This window comes from Erpetoichthys calabaricus, assembly GCF_900747795.2.
Source record: "Erpetoichthys calabaricus chromosome 1 unlocalized genomic scaffold, fErpCal1.3 SUPER_1_unloc_3, whole genome shotgun sequence".
Taxonomy (NCBI): domain Eukaryota; kingdom Metazoa; phylum Chordata; class Cladistia; order Polypteriformes; family Polypteridae; genus Erpetoichthys; species Erpetoichthys calabaricus.
In genome coordinates this window covers 184,751-206,553 of record NW_026261594.1, presented here as the reverse complement: position 1 = coordinate 206,553, position 21,803 = coordinate 184,751, and the positions used below count along the sequence as shown (strand labels likewise).

Sequence of the window (21,803 nt, the reverse complement as noted above, 5' to 3'; positions counted from 1 at the left end):
TTCCTCTAATAACCTTATTATTACATTTTACGATAATTTAGATTACAATTACCAATTTTTAAGTTTGGCAACGCTGGCTTGACTTCTGAATATAACAAGATGTTGTAGATTAACTGTCTTAATGCCAATGGGATTGCCTGAAGAATTTTAAATTAGGTTGTACTCAAAAAGAATACAGGCAGGTTTGTCAGGCAATCCGTAATGTCAAGTTGTGAATCGGCATACACAGTTCAGATCGAGCTGTGCCATAGAGTGGATTTTCTTGTTATTTTTTCATTAAGCGCAGGTGGTGTGTGTCACTACCTGGTTCCTGTTGCAGGTCCGATCCGCACGTGCGTATTGAAAGGCTATGTCATTGCACACTTTGTGGTGCTGCCCAATCTGTTTAATGCAGGGGTGTCGAACTCCGGGCCTGGAGGGCCGCAGTGGCTACAGGTTTTCATTCTAACCCTTTTCCTAATCAGTGAGTAGTTTTCACTGCTAATTAACTCCTTTTCCCATCATTTCAATAGCCCTGTTTTAAGGAGTCAGTCCTCTGAATTGATTCCTTTCTTCATTAAATGGCAGCCAAACAGAAATGAGATGTGAAACGAGCCAACAGATGACCAGCTAAACTGGGATTTCAAACTCCAACCAATTTCACTCCAAACAGTTTTCTTAGTAAGAAGCGGATTCTTGCTGTTAATTAAGCCCGCTATTTAATTCAATGGCTTGTTGCTGCTCTCATTCTGCCACAGCAGACATTTCCAAATCTGTTGATTTTTCTGTTTTTTCTAAGAACATTGTCAAAATGTTTTGATGACCTGAGAGATTAACCTTACTGAGACCTTCACCTTAATTTATTTTCAGATATTGTGTGATGGGCACAGGTGAGCTGGTCATATGGTGGCTTGTTTGATGTCTCATTATTGTTTGGCTACTAATTAAGGAAAAAGAGACAATTAAGGGGCCTGAGTCAAGTTAATTAAAACTAAAGTAAAAGAATTTAATTAGCAGTAAAAATGGCTCACTAATGAAGAAGATGGTTAGAATGAAAACATGCAGCCACTGTGGCCCTCGAGGACCGGAGTTTGACACCTGTGGTTTAATGCATGCATGAACACTTTACGGCTTGCTGGGCATTCAATATGCCTGCACGCGCAAATCAGGCAGGAACACAGATCGGGAAGCGACAGGGAAACCTTAGAATTTGAATCAATGGTTGGAACTTTTAAGATTAACTGGCTCAGAGCTTGTTTGTCACAATCTGATTCCATGTGGTTTCATATACCCAGATCTATTTTTAAAAAAATTAGGAGGAACTGAGTTTCTATTAAAATGCGACTTTGATATTGGTAAACTTCCTGTTATATTATTTAGTTTCCACAAACATAACCTTTCTTTCTAGAAAATGATTTTTACAAACAACATTTCTCCCCACATCTACCCTATGGAACAACACAGTGATAACAGTTAACAGAAAGTCATTATTTAATAGAAACTGGTTTGAGAGGGATATCTTGTTTGTAACTGATTTGTTGGACTCAGACAGTAATCTGCTAGATTGTGTGTCCTTTTTGAAGAAATTTAAATTAGGTTGTACTCAAAAAGAATACAGGCAGGTTTGTCAGGCAATCCCATTGGTATTAAATTTAAATTAAATTAAAGAAACACATTTCAAGATAATTAACAATATATACCAGGTGGCAGAATTTTTAAAAAGAAGATTTAAATTTGAGGTGGACCTGTGTTCTTTTTGTGATTCAACTTGTGAAACATTACAACACTTGTTCTTTTCATGTCCTGTTTCGGTCAAATTTTGGTTAGAAATACACAGCTGGTTATCACTCAAGGTTAATGAAATCGCACAGTTTGACTTGTCTCATATTATGTTCTACATGGATAACTGATATCCATCTGTCTCTGATATGATTAACATTGTCATTCTCTTAGGAAAATACCATATGCATTGTAGTAAGTGGAGAAATAGCAAACCATCTTTTAAATGGTTCATTAAAGATTTGAAACAATACTTTCTATCACTTAAGAAACGGAAATCCAGCAAATCTATAAGAAGGATTTATGATAACATGTCTCATTTATTACTGTTTTGATTTATGCCTCCTGTGTCTTTTGGCCTGTGCTCTCTATTTGTTATCTTGCATATACTGTGAAATTTATCTAAAGTACGGTGATTATTGTTTATACTTTTTTGAATGTTGAATTTATAGCCGCTATGACAGTTTTGTATTGTATTGTGTTTCATTGATAATAAAAAAAATAAATTAAAAAAAAGGGTAGCGACAGGCTTCAGTAGCCGTCATTCTGGATGACGTCAGCCGTATGCGACCATAGCTACACTTTACAGTTTGCTAAACAGTTAAAAGCGAAATTAAAACGTCGACTATGCGCCGGGAAACTTAACAGCTGTTCTATCTAATCACGCCATTTGTAGAGGAGGTCAGTCAAGGATTACTATGCATGTTCACAACCTTCTGATCGCAAATACTAAGGGATGGGCGGAGATGTTATGTTCTGTACTTTGGCCACTAGGTGGAGATAGTGAAGAGGGATAGAAAAAGAGCATTAATTGTAGACGATTGTCACGAATTCGCATCAAATCGCTTCCAGGCTGAATGCAGCCGAGGTGGCACATGTATTCCGCTTATGCCGGTTGCTGTGTTTTCGATACATTCCAAGGATTGTATTGAAAGCGCTTCTCATCCCATCTAGCGGTCATAGTGGAAACTACAACCGCCTGATGGAAGCGAAGTGTTGGCGTTTCTATGCACGTGGATTTTAGCTGCTTACTTTGAGAAATTCTCCTCATTTGAGGTAAATTGCGCTAAGATAAAAATACTAATAAGCTGATTGTTTTCTTCTATTGCTGACATATCAGAATTGACTACATGTGACGAAAATTGCGGAAGTTATATGCCGTTTTCGCTATGTCGCTTTTTCGCTACATTCGGCAATAATGGCTGTATATGAATAATATTGTATTTAGGTACAACATCGTAGAAATTAGAATTCCTGTGCATAGATTTCAAATGCTTTGCATTTTGATCCTAGTTAATTTCTAGAATTAATGTAAAAATTGTATATTGAGATATAAATGCGATTTCTGCCCTTTATTTTGAGGCAGAACTAAATGAACACATCAACTTTCTACAGGAAGCGAGCTGGTGGACTTCAAATCAGGGTTCCACCAGTTGAAAGTGATGACAGCTGTTTCAGTGACAGTGAGGATAGCGATGAAGACTACATACCTACATCATTATCACAAGGTGATGTTTCTGAAGATGAAAGCAGTGGTAATGAGAGTACTGACAATGAAAGCAGCAGTGATGAAGACTCTGACAGCAATAATGATGCACCTGCTAGCACCAGTGCTACTGGTGCAAGAAGGCGACCAGCTGCTACTGCAAGGAGAACACAGCAAAAGGCAGTGTGGAAGACAGTGCAACAACAGAACTCTGCAAAGGACATTCCAATTTGACAAGCTGCTCTTCCTGATGCTGATGAAATCAGTCTGCCCATTCAGTATTTCCGAGACTTTTTTGATGCTGATCTTTTGGATAGTATTGCAGAACAAAGTAATCTGTATTGCATGCAAAAAAATCCAAATAGGGCCCTCAGATTGGATCGAAATGAATTGGAGCAGTCTATTGGCACTATAGTGTACATGAGTGTTGTACATTTACCAAGGTCAAGAATGTACTGGTCCAGTGACTGTCGAGTAGCACAGGTGGCTGATGTGATATCCCGAGACAGATGGGAACAAATTAACAAATTCATTCATTTCAATGACAACAGCAACATGCCAGCCAACAATGATGGAAATTACGATAAGCTTTTCAAAATCAGGCCAATTATCGATTCACTTCTCCCAAAATTTCAGGGTCTCCCACAAGATCAAATGTTGTCTATTGATGAGCAAATGGTGCCATTCAAAGGTAGATCTAGTCTAAAGCAATATATCCCCAAGAAGCCATACAAATGGGGATACAAAATCTTTGTGCTTTGTGATACAAAAGGCCTGGTGCATTCATTTGACATATTTGCAGGGAAAATAGATCCTGTACCTGGAGAACCTAACATTGGTGCAAGTGGAAACATTGTGCTAAAGCTTGCACAAGTTATTCGTGGTGCTCTCAATCACTTGCTGTTTTATGACAACTGGTTTTCTTCCTTGGATTTGTTTGTTGCTCTTGCATACAAGGGAATACCAGCCCTGGGGACTGTGCAGCAAAGTCGCCTGCAAGGGTGCAGTTTCAGCGTAGACACTGATATGAAGAAGAAGGGAAGAGGGACATTTGAAGAGAAAAAGGTTGTTGTAGTCAATGTAGAAATAAGAGCAGTAAAATGGTTTGATAATAGAGGGGTGATCGTTGCCAGCACTTTTGCCAGTGCCCAGCCTGTTTCTAACGTAGAAAGATGGGATAGAAAGTCAAAAAAGAAAGTGTCTATAGAATGCCCAAACATCATCAGCCTGTACAACAAGTTCATGGGCGGCATTGATGCTCTTGATGCACTAATTGCATATTGTCGCATCCACATAAGGTCAAAAAAGTACTATCATAGGTTCTTTTTTCATTTTGTTGACATGGTCATTGTAAACAGCTGGTTGTTGTATCGACGTGATTGTGATTCACTGGATGTACCAAGAAAGAAGCAGAAGGATTTGCTAGCTTTTAGAACATCAGTTGCACAGGCACTCTGCATGCAAGGCAAGGATATGTCAAGGAAGAAGAGGGGGCGGCCTTCATTTGATGTTGAAAGGTTTTTCGAAAAGAAGAAACATCGAGGTCCAGCTAAGGCTATTCCAACACTGGAAGTCCGTTCAGATGCTGTGGGTCACTGGCCAGTGGTTGAAAGTGGACGGCAACGCTGCAAACAACCAAATTGTAAGGGCCAGACTGTAATCAACTGTTCAAAGTGCAATGTTCACTTGTGCCTCAACAACAACAACAACTGCTTTCGAGAATTCCATGAGTAAGACTGTTTCTCCTCATGTGACATTTTGTTAATTTCATGACAATCTACTGATTTTTGGAAAATTTTTGTAGTTTGAATTGTTGACTGGAGGAATTGATCAATAACAGCATCAATAAAATAATCCACATACCTGAGAGTGGAAAATATGTTTAATTACTATTATACCCAATTATGCCTAATGTCGCTAATTTGCATCATACCTAAATTTATATTTAATATATGTGCTATATTCAAATTAACAATCTCCACTTAATTTAGCATCTATTTGACAGCAAAAACACAAATAATTAATTTTTTTATATAATTGTAAATAAATTCAGGCATCAAGGGGTTAAGAAATCGAGAAAGTTCGGAGGACTATTGTTTCCTGTTGTAACTTCCAGTTGTTGGATTAAACTTTAACTGTTGGGCACTGAGTCTCTTCATTTAATCCTCTGACAACTTAACAGACTTGTGATTTATGCTTTTCAACTCTATCAGTGCGCACAGGACTCTGATCGCGAGTTCACAGCATGGAAGCACAAATAAATTATTAAAGGAGCCACAGCGAATCCCCTAAGTCACATGTGACGATGACTGTTGAAACAGAATTGGCGACAGTCGTCTAGTCGTTGAATGAAAATACCGCAAATGTTAAAGAGAAACTTATAACGCTGGTCAGATCACCTTTTTAACTATAGTAGCAAAAGGGATTTGCAAAAATAATAATTTTAGAAAATGCATTTATACATACATACATACAATACGACTTGGCCTACTGCACTGCACTCTCGTGTCTCTCTGTCGGATAGTCTTGTGAGTAGTGATGGGCCGCTCGATACTGAGGTTTCGGCACTGTGTCGAGCTTGCCGCTTCGAGGCTTGTTTCAAATGCGCCCGTCACGTGATTTTGAGGCACGCTAGGGTAATGACGTCATTGATATCTATGCACCTTACAGTGATAAGGTGTGCTGACGCAAGTTCACATCCTAATTGGGGCTCGCGTATGTCAAAATAAGGACTTTGTACGAAACAGTTATGTAGTACTTGTCTGTAAATTAACAAATATATTTTGGAGACATTATGAACGATTTACACGGGGCACCTTCTTCCTTGGTGTGGAATCGTGTCCACCTAGAATCTGTAACAAATTAATGAGCAAATTTTGAGTAAGGCAGCATGTATTATAAAAATCCAGAATCTATTTTACCCAATGTCGATCATATCAGAGAGGCTAAGAAACGCTTCACTAAAGCCGACGTGGTCATTACACCAGTATACAGTGCATCCGGAAAGTATTCACAGCGCATCACTTTTTCCACATTTTGTTATGTTACAGCCTTATTCCAAAATGGATTCAATTCATTATTTTTCTCAGAATTCTACACACAACACCCCATAATGACAACATGAAAAAAGTTTACTTGAGGTTTTTGCAAATTTATTAAAAATAAAAAAATTGAGAAAGCACATGTACATAAGTATTCACAACCTTTGCAGTGAAGCTCAAAATTGAGCTCAGGTGCGTCCTGTTTCCCCTGATCATCCTTGAGATGTTTCTGCAGCTTCATTGGAGTCCACCTGTGGTAAATTCATTTGACTGGATAGGATTTGGAAAGGCACACACCTTTCTCTATAAGGTCCCAAAGTTGACAGTTCATGTCAGAGCACAAACCAAGCATGAAGTCAAAGGAATTGTCTGTAGACCTCAGAGACAGGATTGTCTCGAGGCATAAATCTGGGGAAGGTTACAGAAAGATTTCTGCTGCTTTGAAGGTCCCAATGAGCACAGTGGCCTCCATCATCCGTAAGTGGAAGAAGTTCGAAATCACCAGGACTCTTCCTAGACCTGGCCGGCCATCTAAAGTGAGCGATCAGGGGGAGAAGGGCCTTAGTCAGGGAGGTGACCAAGAACCCAATGGTCACTCTGTCAGAGCTCCAGAGGTCCTCTGTGGAGAGAGGAGAACCTTCCAGAAGGACAACCATCTCTGCAGTAATCCACCAATCAGGCCTGTATGGCAGAGTGTCCAGACGGAAGCCACTCCTTAATAAAAGGCACATGGCAGCCCGCCTGGAGTTTGCCAAAAGGCACCTGAAGGACTCTCAGACCATGACAAAGAAAATTCTCTGGTCTGATGAGACAAAGATTGAACTCTTTGGTGTGAATGCCAGGTGTCACGTTTGGAAGAAACCAGGCACCGCTCAGCATCAGGCCAATACCATCCCTACAGTGAAGCATTGTGGTGGCAGCATCATGCTGTGGGTATGTGTTTCAGTGGCAGGGACTGGCAGACTAGTCAGGATAAAGGGAAAGATGACTGCAGCAATGTACAGAGACATCCTGGATGAAAACCTGCTCCAGAGCGCTCTTGACCTCAGACTGGGGCGATGGTTCATCTTTCAGCAGGACAACGACCCTAAGCATACAGCCAAGATATCAAAGGAGTGGCTTCAGGACAACTCTGTGAATGTCCTTGAGTGGCCAGCCAGAGCCCAGACTTAAATCCAATTGAACATCTCTGGAGAGATCTTTAAAAAAAAAGTAATCTTCAGAACTGCAACACAACAGAGTAAATCATTGATGTAAATAGAATTATTGAAAGACTAAGCTTTTGTCGTTTCTGTATTCTTAAACCATCTTCCAGTTCCACAATCCCCCGCAGTCACTGTCACGTTTAACATTTCCTGCTCCTCACCTGTCTTGTTACCCAAAACAGCAACACTCAGTTTCACTCAAGGATTTATCGTCCTTCCTTTCATAGACATAAAATACGACACACATTTCCTCTACATACGTGTCCAATAATAATAGTAAACTGGCAGGTGCCTTGTCTCCCATTACGTGAGCTCGTCTGCCACCCTTCAGTTGTACTGGCACACGTTACACTGGGGGGCAAATGCAATGGAGAATACCGACAATGTACACCTTCAGAAGTGGAATAAATCGACTGTATAAGTACAACATTTCAGATAAACGATGAATTTTGTTAATCATAAACAATGCAACATAACTATTATATGTGTTGTTACTTTTTTATTTATTCTCACCAAACATTACATATCTACATGGGAATTGAACATGACTAATATGTTTAAAAATCATTCTCACTAAAATACACTATCAAAATATATTAATGAGCAAACAGATACATTGGCCTTTAGGAAATATCAAAAAGCGTGTGCATTGTCATTTAGGACAGAATGCATTGTTAACGTGACGCACTCTCTACTGACGCGATATCATGAAAAAAAAGAAACAGCACAGTCCATGCAAACTCATAATCTCCTTGGTTTTTGACCTTATGATTAAGTGTCAATATCAAATCAATAAAGTCATTTTAAGAAGATGACAAGTCTGCTATAATCGGTTCAATTAACACTCCTTTTAAAAAGTTTGCTTATACAAAATATAAAACAGAATCTCAATGATACGGGACTCGCAAGTAGTAACTAATAATATGTGACACTGAGAAATTAATGTGTTTTGTGGACTTGGAAAAGGCATTCGACCGTGTCCCTCGGGGAATCCTGTGGGGGGCACTCCGAGAGTATTGGGTACCGGACCCCCTGATAAGGGCTGTTCAGTCCCTGTACGATCGGTGCCAGAGCTTGGTCCGCATTGCCGGCAGTAAGTCGAACCCGTTTCCAGTGAAAGTTGGAGTCTGCCAGGGCTGCCCTTTGTCACCGATTCTGTTCATAACTTTTATGGACAGAATTTCTAGGTGCAGCCAGGGCGTTGAGGAGGTCCGGTTTGGTGGGCTCAGGATTGGGTCACTGCTTTTTGCAGATGATGTTGTCCTGTTTGCTTCATCAGGTCGTGATCTTCAGCTCTCTCTGGATCGGTTCGCAGCCGAGTGTGAAGCGGCTGGGATGAGAATCAGCACCTCCAAATCCGAGACCATGGTCCTCAGCCGGAAAAGGGTGGAGTGCCCTCTCAGGGTTGGTAGCGAGATCCTGCCCCAAGTGGAGGAGTTCAAGTATCTCGGGGTCTTGTTCACGAGTGAGGGAAGAATGGAGTGTGAGATCGACAGGCGGATCAGTGCAGCATCCGCAGTAATGCGGGCTCTGCATCGGTCTGTCGTGGTGAAAAAGGAGCTGAGCCGCAAGGCGAAGCTCTCAATTTACCAGTCGATCTATGTTCCTACCCTCACCTATGGTCATGAACTATGGGGCTTCACTACGCCCATCACTACTGAACACCGCGGAGGGACAAAACTAAATCAAAGCGCCGTACGTGTGGAATGGCCATTTCCCCGATGTCTGCGATTCGAGAAGGAAACGACAAAAGGAACACATGAAGATGAATGATCAGGCGCCAGCGACGTGACTGGGTGGTACGAATTGAAATTTGGGACTCAGGCACATGAAGTGAACCGCAGATACCAATGAACAGAAACATCACGCGGAATCAAAACTCACACATCCATAAAGTGCATCCACAAAATCAATAGCACTTACTGTCTGCCTTTGAGCGATTGGATTGTTTCTGAACTCGTTCACACTTCTCTCAACAGTCTTGCGTCCGTAGTGCTTCACAAAGCGAGACAGTGGCAGCGTGGCTACAGTAGCTGTCGCGTTGAATGACGTCATCCAGCGGGCAACATAAGATCACGTGACAGTTAAGCGAGCCAGCGCGCTGCCTGAAGAGAGGCTGGGTGGCTCAGTGTCCGGCTGCCTTATGGGAGCCCCTTAAATCAACAGAGTCAACGAAGGAGCTGCGGCTGTTTAGGGCTGCCACAGAGCCGTTTGATTTTCTGATCATGGACTGAATTTATTTTTTTTTTCGCTTATGATTTCTTGTAAATAGCTCTTGTAAAATTTAGTAAAACTTCTTGCTATCTTTTTTGTTTTGTTTTTTGATACAATAATATATATATACTATATATATATTATTATCATAATAAGAAACTTCCATCCCTCCAGGATAAGTATAGGTCCCTCCTCTCTGTCTTCTCTATATCTGTGCTATCTCCAAAGAAATCCGTTTTAATTATATACTCTGAAAGAAATGTTCACAAGCTTTTCTCTACCTTTAAATCTCTCTTAAGTCCAAGTCTGCTCCAAGACCTTTGTCATTCTTTCCTGATGATTTTACTTCTTTTTTCTCTTTCAAGTTCACCAAAAGACACCAAAGACATCTTCTGAGTCTCCTCTGTGTCGTTCTCCTCTTTCATCCTTCCCTACTCTAAATGACTCGGACATTTTTGACCCCGACCTGTGCTCTGGACCCCATTTCTTCAAACCTTTCTGCAGTCTATCTCTCCTTCCTTCATCCCCATATCTCTTCTCTTTTCAATGCCTCACTGACCCCCAGTATCTTCTCTACTGATTTCAAGATGTCTTGTTGAACCCTTATACTCAAAAACCCTCTCTCATCCCATCTGCCCTTGAGAATTACCATCCTGTGTCCATTCTGACATTTCTTTCCAAAACCCTAGAACTCATAGTTCATAAACACCTCTCTTCATTTCTCTCTGACTATAATCAACTAGATCTACTTCAGTGTGAATTCTCCAAGGGTCCCTCTACTGAGACGCCACTGCTTTCAGTCACAAATGCTCTTAGATCTGCTCGAGCTGCTTCTCCCTCCTCTGTCCTCATCCTCCTTGCCCGTTCATCAGCCTTTGTTATGGTTCACCACTCCCTGCTTATCTCTCCTCCTAATTAAATTGGAATAAGCGGCTCTGCTTTGAACAGGTTCAAGTCCTCCCTCTCGGACCGATCCTTTTGTGTCTCCTGGTCTAACTCCTTGTCTTCTTGACAGAACATTTCTACAGATGTGCTTCAAGGACTGGTGTTGGGTTCACTTTTCTTTTCCTTGTACATTTGTTCCTTTGTCAATGTTATTTCATCTCACCATCTTCTCCTACCACCTCAGTGGTGGGGACTCACAGATCTCCTCTCATTTCTCTCTTACAGTTCACTGCTTTCAGCCGAGATCTTCAGTTGCCTCCCTGCCATCTCAATCTGAATGAATGATCAGCACCTTAAAGTGAGGATCTGATCAAAGACTTTGTAATCAGAACAAGTAAGAGAACACTTTTCAAATATACTGTAAATAAAGTGGAAGCAATCAAAAAACATTATTTTCCATCTTAATGTAAGTTTTCTTTCATTTTGAAAAATAACTTTTTATTTTACAGCTTATTATTGTTTATACAGTATTTTGAATTAGATATATATGGGGCCACCAAAATCTTTTAAGGGCATGAATCCAACAACATCCCTGTATTATTTTTGAATCCTTTCTTATAATGTAAATTTGCTTTGTTGTGTAATGAAAATTAGAAAAGTAACCTGCTTAATAAAGCCCTGAAGACACAGCCTATGATGAATCTCGGCAGAACAACAAAGTATTTCCATAATATTCTCATTATGGTCAACTAATGTGGAACTGAACTGACAATACAGCCCTGTCAGCGGTGGATCGGTACGCTCAGTTCAGATCGGGCCGTGCTGTAAAGTGGAGTTTATTTTATTTTCTTCCTTAAGCACATGTGCAGTGAGTCACATCAGCTCAGATATGATATCACACACTACATAAATTATTAATGCTTGTGTAAAACAGATTGGTCAGCACCGTAAACTGTGTAATGAAGCAGACTTTCAATACGCATGTGTGCAGATCAGGTGGGCAACGCAGATCAGGTAGTGACAATGGGTCCAGCTGAAGGGGTCTGTGATTGAGTAGGTCACTGGACAGCCAAATGGATTGCAGTGTTTTGTCACCTGGTTTACTGGACTTAAGTCAGATAAATCCTCCCTCAACCCTGACCTTCACCATAATGTAACCGGGTGTCATCACTGATGTATAATATAAAGTAACACCCTCCTCAATGGAGTGGAGCTCTGGAGGTCCGCACTAAGAGTCTGCGGAAAAAGTTGAATGTAAGATTAGGATAAGAAGGGCTGGCATCAAGAAATGCATTCGGTGTTTTATCGATTCATCCTGCTTTATCAAACTGTACTACTGTAGCACAAACTGACAGACCTGTGGTCTCCTACCACACACAGAGTCAGCAACTTTAACGGCTGAAAGAAATCCCCACAAAATAAGGAAGAAACTAACTGTGTGCAATGAAGAGACTTGTATTATGATTATTATTTTATTTTTTGTACACGCCTCATAGCTGTATTTGTAACAATTTTGAAAACCCCCTAACAAAGCACAGCTTGAAAGCATAAAGGTGCATGCATGTAGTAAATCAATTATTTGAAGGATCATATGAATAACAGCAAGTAATCACAGATTTGAAAACATGTTGCTGATTGGGAAACCACTGAATATCTGGATGTCAGGTCACAAACACCAGACAAACGGTTCAAAGACTCCATCAAGCACTTCATAAAAATGAACAAAAACTCCAGACAAATGTCGCACATCACTGTTATAAACTCAGGCAGCGTGATTCTATCGACACGTTATCAAGCGTGGAGTAACTGTGTTGTGAGCATGTGAAGTAATCCTAAACAACACAGCTCGGCAGATAGCATGTTACAATAAAGTACTGGTCATAAAAAATACAGCAAAACCTCCATTGGAGAAGTCTAGTTAGAAATAGTGACCATATATAAAAATGAGAATAGCTACAGAAGAAGATCTGAAAAGGTGAATATGTGCCATGAACGTCATGAACACGTGCCTTGTTATAAACAGATTCAGTTTCCATGTCTGGCTCATGAGAACTTCATAGTAATGATGAAGCACTCATGTTGAGCACTATTGGAAAATACAATAAAATGAGGGAATGTGATTGTCAACAACCTGCTACTCAAACATTTATGTCACTCCATACAGTTAAAGATTCCACACAGACAACCTGCTGCAGCTTTGGCAGGACGTCACACAGCACAGGAACATCAGAACAATCCAGACGAGAACAGGCCATTCAGCTTAACAAAGCTTGTCAGTCCCATCTGCTGAATTCTTCTAAATTAACATCAAGTCGAGTTCTGAAGGTTCCTAAAGTCCTCCTACCTAACACACTGCTTAGTCTCTTATTCCATGTCTCTGTGGCTCTCCGTGTGAAGAACAACTTCCTAATGTTGGTGCGACATTGACCCTTAACAAGTTTCCAAGTGTGTCCCCATGTTCTTGATGAACTCATTTTAAAGTCACCATCTTGATCCTCTGGACTAATTCCCTTCATTATTTTAAATACTTCAGTCAGGTCTCCTCTTAATCTTCTTTTGTTTAAACTCTAAAGGCTCAGCTCTTTTGATCTTTCCTCATAACTCATCCCCTGTACCCCTTAATCAGCTGAGTTGCTCTTCTCTGGATCTTTTCTAGAGCTGCTATGTCCTTTTTGTAGCCTGTAGAACAAAACTGCACTCCCGGTGTATTAAAATGTCAGTCCGCTGGCCACCTGCAGTCCAGAAGCAAATTCTGATTGCCCAGCCAGTGGTCCAACCAGAAACACAGAGAAAACCTGAGAAAGACACATTTTGTAAGTGTTCAGAAATTCCTCCACAAATTCCTACAACAGTACAGGACATGAATGCAACAGTCTGTGTAGTCCAGCAACATTCAACCCACAATGCAGTGCGTTTTTGTGTGTAGAGGTGGGGTTAGTAGTCTATGATACTGTGACCACCTGTCCAACTTAAGGTTGATATTCTTTGATTTTGGAAATTCTGTATTTGTAATTTAAAACTATCAATTACAATATTACGTAGTACAGGTCACCAGTGCAAGTGGCACAATGGTAGCTCCGCTGACGCACATTAAGGAGATCATGGGTTCATGTCCTGGGACCTCCTTGTGTAGAGTTTGTAAAGCAATGAGAGTTGTAAGTAAAGCACTCTGTAAATGTAAATAATTATTATTATAATTATACTTGACGATTTGTCAATTTAAAATTTTAAAACGTTATGTGTTTTCATCAAATAAACAAAACATGTAGCGCTAGGAGTCACGGCCTCTGTGTTCCTTCACAGTCCTTCAGACTTCATCCAAATGCAATGTATGCATACCGCCACCTTTATGTTATTAAACCGGTCACCACCACCATGACTGTCTTTGTACTGAACGCCACGGAGTGACAAAGGAGGAACACAGACAGAAATTAAAGTGCAGTACGTGTGGAATGGCCGTCTACTCAAGTTCAGCGATTCGAGAAGGAAACGATTAAAGGAACACACAGAGAGGAATGAATAGGAGCCGGCGGTGTGACTGGGTGCTACCAACTAAAATTTGGGACTCAGACACGTGAAGTGAACCGCAGATACCAATGAACAGTAGTGGTAGGCGGGTGGGCACAGGGGGATTCCAGTCACTCAGGTGTTGATTTAAACGAACCTCCTGTGTGTCCCCTCAGAGTGCAGTAGTCGTTGTGTTCACGTGTGTTAGTTGCTGTTATCACTTATCATGGCTTAGTGAGCTGAGATCTTTGAGAGCAGTGACAGTGCTTGTCTAATCTGATAAATACACTTTGTGATGTGCCTGGGTCATATATGACTAAAATATTTATTTTATTTCAAAAGGGAAACAAATGTTACTGCTGATATTGTGGACTTTTTTTGATTTTATGAACTTTGAGATACGCCTGGGTCAGATGTGAGCAGATTACGAAACACAGAATAAGATGTTACTATCCTTGTGCAAGCACATACAATAGGTTCAGTTATGCTTGTTGGTGAATGGTGAATGGTAGACTTGGAGAAGTTTCTAGAATATTGGGACGCATCATCAGTAGTGTTCCTCTGGCTCATGGGGTGTTTTGGCCTTTCACACTATACACCCTCACCAGAGGTGGCCAGCTATAGGGTGATCAGCCCGAAGCTTGTGTCCCTTGCCCAATTAGTCATGAGAGTTGCTTTGGTGTCAAATGGCTGACATCTCATGAACCTATGTATGGCAGCCTAAGGTTGTTACTTGGGGGCCCAGCAGGTGGCATTCCTCTTCATCCAAAGCCACTGGCTACTTCTCTCTGCTGCCTCTGATGCAGCTTTGATGGCTGCGCACTGGCTCTGGCCCCTAATTCCCAGCTCTGCTAGTAGTTTGATGGTAGATGTTGCCACAAACCCTCTGCATCCAACTTCCACTGGGCGAACTTCCATGCTCCAGCCGCGATGTTGCACTTCAGCAGCTAACTCAGCATAGCGTAGATATTTCCGCTCATATGTCTCATCCACGGAATCCTCCCAGGGTACGGTGAGCTCGATAATGTAACCCTTCCTTAAGGAAGGGGACCAGAGCACCATGTCAGGTCTCAAGGTAGTAGTGGCAATCTCTGGAGGAAACACTAATTGTTGCTTATATTTTTAAATTTCAGAAAAATCAAGCAGTATTGCTACTACCTCAGATTCTATTCAGTTACCGCTTTTGTATTGTTTTTAATGCTCTTTTTGATGTGCCTGTGTCAGATGTGACCAAATTTAAAAGGGTAACAATGAATAAACATGACTTGTTTGTCAGCACATTCATTTGTGTTGTTTTAAAATTTCTCTGTTGTTTACTGGCCACTGAAAATGTCTGGCCCAGCTAAATATCTTGGTTTGAAAATCTGGCACAACTGAATTTGTATTTGAATAACCATGTTGAAGAACACAGGACTCCAGATGAGGTCTCACCAGTGTGTTATAAAGCTGGAGCAGAACCTCCTGGGACTTGAACTCCACACATCAAGGCGCTATATAACCTGACATTCTGTTAGCCTTCTTATTGGCTTCTGAACACCGTCTGGCACTTGACAGAGTCGAGTCCACCACGACTCCTAAATCCTCCTCATAAGATGGACTTTAAATTTTCAGACCTCCCCAGCATTGTATACAAAGAAGAGTGAAATATCTTATAAAAGACTTACTAATAAGACTGGGCACTCTTAAAACTAATAATAATGGCACTTTAACGGGTTGTGTGGTTCCTCATAGATCACTGCTTGACCAAGAACAATTTCATTCATTTACATATGAAGTGGGATCTTTAGGCTTTAAAAAGGCCGCTGTGAGGACAAAACAGAACATTAGGCTACCTAGCAGGACACTGAGAGGTCAAGAAAACCTGAACTGAGCCTGTGGTTACTGGATGAAGGGAGAGACCTTTAAAAATCAGGAAGCCATTGGGATTCAACATATCTACTTCATCTATTTATAATTATTAATAGAGCTAGTGAGATAGATAGATAGATAGATAGATAGATAGATAGATAGATAGATAGATAGATAGATAGATAGATAGATAGATAGATAGATAGATAGATAGATAGATAGATAGATAGATAGATAGATAGATAGATAGATAGATAGATAGATAGATAGATAGATAGATAGATAGATAGATAGATTTTTATGTGTCCAAATGAGATCTTTGGCTTTTTGCAGAAGTTATTTAAATAAATAATTTGTGGATCTAACAAGCAAGTTCTTTCTGGAATCTTTGTGTGGATTTGTAAACTAAAAATGGTTTTCCTATACAGAATCACTCAGAATAACCATTTTTACACCTTTATTTTTAAGCGTAGGGCTACAGTTCACATATGTGGCATGGCTGTATAATAAATACATAAATTTCAGTTCTGGAGTATGTGTGGTTCTTCCTTGCATTTTGTGAGAAATTCTTCTCTGTATTATTATTATGTTTATTTTGAAGCTGGATTTACATAATATGGAAATTTAATTGTTAAAAGCTCATTATTATTATAATTATTAATATTTTTGATGTTGAAGATTTCACATTTATATTCTTTTGAATATTGATATGATTTATTTGGGGACAACTGTAATTAAAATGCATTAAAGGTAAAAGGCTAATTTTCGAGTGGAGGAGATTAGAATTTCACACTTCCTTTCTGTTCTAAAATGCTGCTGCTACATTCATGATTATAAATATGTATGTATGTGTATTTTGAGTTTATCTTTTTTGTAACTGTTGGTTATTCTTGCAGTTTTGTGCTGTGTACATACAGTATATTTGAACTGCTTCTTTTTCTCTTTCTTGTACAGCACTTTGGTTCAGTTCTGGCTGCTGTTGTAAATGTGCTTTAAAAATAAAAATTGCCTTGCCCTGCTTTATAAAAAATTATTTTAATACATAACACTAAGAAGTGCAGATCTGAGAAAATGGACTGTAAAGATGAAGTTGGTTTGCAACATTTATTACAAAAAAGTTAAAGAATATATAAAATAAAGAACAAGAATTGTAAGTTGTAACTGAACAATGAGGGCCATGTATGTTTGTTAAATTTTCTCACTAAACTCAGTTATTTTCCTTTTTCCTCTCACGTTATCCAGAAACAGATGCATGTCTTCCATATGTGAAAAAAGAATGATGAAGGGTCTAAAGACCTCTCGTCTTCTTCTGGAAACTCAGATAGCAACTCATATTTCTGAAGGGCCTCCTCAATGTCGTCTTTGTCCATTGACAGTAATGCAGGGAGTGAGATGTGCCCCCTGAACACAGAAATGTTCTCAGCACACCACTTCTCTGCCTCGGTAAAATGCTGAAGGATTCTGTGTTGCTGTAATATTTTTTATTAAAAAAAAAAGAAAATTCTTTAAATGGTTATTATAAAGCTTATAGCCTTTAACCTCCACATTTACAAGGAATGTAAGATAAGGAAAGTAAAAAAATAATGTACAGTATATTCTGAATTTGTTATACATTATTAACATATTAACATTACTGCTTTTCATCACAGATTCTACAAGTCTTCAATGTTTCTTACCACACACTATTATTAACACAGCACACAATTAATTTCAAATGGTTTAAGGCCTTTAAGAGTTGTACTGGTACTCCAGTTTGTCAGAAGATGTAAAACAGGCTTTTAGTCTTTTGGGCTTTGACTCCTACTGGTTAACGATTAACAATCGGCATCTGAGACGGGCATTAAGTCTTTTTATACATTTTATTCACTATACCATAGGCATTGTAAGTCAGCATCATCCATCCATCCATCCATTTTCTAACCCGCTGAATCCGAACACAGGGTCACGGGGGTCTGCTGGAGCCAATCCCAGCTAACACAGGGCACAAGGCAGGCACAAGTTTGCTTGGTTTGTAAGCCAGCATCAACAAAATGGAATTCATCTTTCTAATGGAAGTTTATAAAATGAGGTGTCTGTACCTGCTCATCAGTGCCCTGTGCTGGATGTTGGAGAAGGGAGGCTGACGTTTCTTCTAAATGTAAAGATCTGAAATCTGCAGAGCGCAGTGCTACGGAACAGAATAGTAAGATTTTTTTTTTTTTCATTTCAGATGTAGTGCAAGTCTTTACTCATCTTCTGTCTTCTCATTAATGGCTCAATAAAGTCTAAACCTGAAAACAGAAAATAATATTTATCTAAGGAAATGTTAAAAAAGAACCAAAAGAATAAGCACAATAAATGACCCTGTCCTGGCTATCCATTATTTCTGTACCTTCTATTTTTTCCTTTGGTTTTTGGCCTTCATTTAGAAAGGCGTTTGCTCGCTCAGTCCAATGTCAGCGGTTACTTCAGTGATTTCAAAAAGAAGCACTCAGTTTATAATGGTAAGCATTGTGACTATTTGTCTTTGATTTACAATATGGCTAAGTATTTTTGCCACATTACCGCAGAACTAAATGAAAGTTATTAACCTTCCTCTTGTGTTAGCTTTCTGTTCCTATCTCTTATGTTAACAGGTCGGTTTTGACCCGTGTCTTTAATCAGCCATATTACCCTCAAAACAATTATTTATCATCCAATTTTTTTCCTTACCTCTTGGTTACTTTGTTACGCTTCCTTGTCCATTAAAAGAATGTTTTTAATATTTTTGCTGTGACCTCATGAGCTTTTACTTTAACAGCATACCTCTCGTTTTCAATTTTAAAAAATGATTAAATGAACCTCAAGAGAATTATTTAAATAAATAAATAAAAGGTTGTTATGTTACCTAACTATTACTGAGGGGTATTAGAACACATCTCTTAAATAAATTTGTTATATATATTTTTTATTATAATATTAATTATTATAGTAACATCTATGGTGTTACGGGTCAAATTTGACCCATATATATTTATTTCAAAGATAAAGGCAAAAAAGTATTTTCAAAAATAACTTTAATATAAATGGAAAGCTAAACAAGTAAATCTCAAAATGTGGATTTGCAAGGTCAAACAAACAACGAACAATCAAGCAAATCAAACCAATAGAAATGAGGCACTAGTTCCAAAAAACGTCTTTGTGTGCAAGAACATGCCTGTGCATTTAGATGCATGTGTGGCAAAAAGTGAGACTTTTAGTGTGTTCTTTGCAAATCTATTTTTTGCAGTAGAAGCAGAGTACGTTTGTCTTTCTGTCTTTATTGCTAGGGCAGACCTGACACCTCTTTCTTTCTTTTAGAATCAGGTGGCCTCAGTGGGGTTGTGGCTGTGGCTGTGTAGGTTGATGTTGAGGCAGTGCTGGCCGAAGAGGATGCTGGCACTGATGCTCTTTGTGTTGCTGATGGTGTGGAAGGAGTGCTACGTGAGCTCTGCAGCTGTCTGACCAAGGCTACAGCGGCTGGGTCCCGGGGCACCCGTTCCCTTCGCTCAATGTGTGCCTTGACAAAGGAACTTCCTAACTCCTCAAGAAACATTCTCCGCTTGTTTTTTCTGGTTGAGTTCCACCCTAGGTGAATGTGGGTCCACAACACAAATGCATTGTATGCAGACACATCTAGAATGTTATAAACCACAACCATTGGCCATCTCCTGGCCATTCTCTGGCAAGTGTAGGTGGCAGTCAGCTTGTCCAGGTTGTCCACTCCACCTTTGTTTTTATTATAGTCCAAGATAATTATGGGCTTTTTGTCAGTTGCTGATGACACAGCTGCGTCTTTGTGAAAAGTGGACATAAGTATCACACTCCGGTGTTTTTTTGGACAATATGAAACAACCGTGGTGGTGTCTGTAAAAGCAAATTTTGAAGAAAGTGGAGCCCTGTCCTTCACCTGCAACATTTTGGCAGGCAGCTAAGGTTTATTTTTTTTTACTGTGCCCACCATGGTAAGTTTCCACCTGAGAAGTTCTTGTCCAAGGTCATAGCTGGTAAAGAAATTGTCACATATGATATTGTGACCCCACAGTCCAGCAGTCATATCGAGAACTACACGTTTTCCTTGATTTTTCTCAGGAATGCCACTTGCATGCTTGCCTGTGTAAATCTGCAGATGCCATGCATAGCTGGTTTTGCATCACAGGCTGCCCACATTTTTATGCCGGATTTCCCTGGCTTACTAGGCATGTACTGCCGGAAAGGGCATTTTCCACGGAAAGGGACAAAGCGTTCATCTACTGTTACCTCTGGCCCTGGGTTGAACATCAGTGGAAGGAGCTGCACCCACCTTTCCCAGACATCCCTGATGGGAGCAAGCTTGTCAGATTTTTCTCTAGTTTCTCTGTTGTCAAATCTAAGGACTCTTGATATCATTCGAAATGACTGAAGTGACATTGTTGCCCGGAAAATATTTCTGCCTGTCGACGCATCCCAGAGACTATCAGTGGCCCCATTGCTGGATTTGTAAACACCAGCAAGAAGAAGAACACCAATATAAGCATCCAGGTATTCCTCATCAATGTCATTCCACATGTCGCCATGAACCTTTTTTCTTTCAAGGTTTGTCATAGCAATCATGACTTTCTTTAGTGACAATGGCATAAACAGATCAAAACATGTCTTGATGTCACTTACTCTCGTCACAGCTAACCTTGTGATTCCAGGGGTCATTTTGATGACATTTGCAGCAGCTGCCCTGCCATGTAAGTCAGGAGGTACTGAGCTCCAACAGATGTTACCACTTTTGGATTTGAATGTTTCAGCAGGAGTGAGTGCAGCTTCAGCATCGGTGACCTCTTCATCAGACTCATCAGATGTGTCTGTGCCTTCTGGTACAACAACAACAACAACAACATTTATTTCTATAGCACATTTTCATACAAAATGTAGCTCAAAGTGCTTTACATAATAAAGAGAAGAAAAATAAAAGACAAAATAAGAAATTAAAATAAGACAACATTAGTTAACATAGAAAGGAGTAAGGTCCGATGGCCAGGGTGGACAGAAAAAAAAAAAAAAAAACTCCAGAAGGCTGGAGAAAAAAATAAAATCTGTAGGGGTTCCAGGCCACAAGACTGGGCGGTCTACAATACTCTACAATGTCTTCCTCCTCGGAAACCTGCTCATCTGTATCACTATGCTGTTCTGTGTCCTCTGCCTCATTTTCAGAAAAGATATGATCCAGAGCTTGGCTTACTGTAAATCTTTTTCTCATTTTTGACTGCTGCAAACAGGAGATGTGTACTCTGCAAGTCACCAACGCTAAACTAAATTTGTCTTCTGCAAGCCTTCCATGTCTGAACAGGTCTGTCTTTGTTTGTTTGTTTTGTTTGTTCAGGTAAGGAGACACACAGGCAAAGAGAGAAGACCCTCAAAGTGTGTTTAGGATTTTGGTTTTGACCCTAACTATTGTTTTATAACCTTAAATTATAACTGGGTCAAAACTGACCCTACCAACACAAAGGGAATCATTTTCACCAGAGCATTATATAATTTAGTACAATTGTTATTTTTTGTTTTATTTTAATTAAATACAGATTCCTGACAAAGTCAAAAAGCCTTGATGCAATAAACAAAATTAGGTAGTAGTTTTATGCATTTAAAAAGTAAACGGGTCGCTGCTGACCCTAACACAAGAGGAAGGTACAGCCTGTTACTTCAATGTAGGAAGCATCACGGCAGGCCCTGCAAGTATTGGCACAAACATGGCGATCTTTGTGAGAATAAGCAGCGTGGCAAATTTCGCAAAAATAATTAGCCCCGATAAATTTCTTCACATCTCAAATTCCAAAATAATGCTCATTGTGTAAGAGAAGAAAAATCACTTTAGAGTTTGGAGGCGTATAC

The 21,803-nt window shown here is 39.8% G+C and overlaps 1 protein-coding gene across 1 annotated transcript; it reads left to right on the top strand.

Annotated features, from left to right (window-relative positions):
* The first annotated feature begins 3,694 nt into the window (after positions 1–3,694).
* On the top strand, positions 3,695–4,978 carry LOC127526421 (piggyBac transposable element-derived protein 3-like). Its single transcript, XM_051921867.1, has one exon. It carries the CDS (start codon positions 3,695–3,697, stop codon positions 4,976–4,978), a length of 1,284 nt encoding a protein of 427 aa, XP_051777827.1.
* Positions 4,979–21,803: the final 16,825 nt, after the last annotated feature.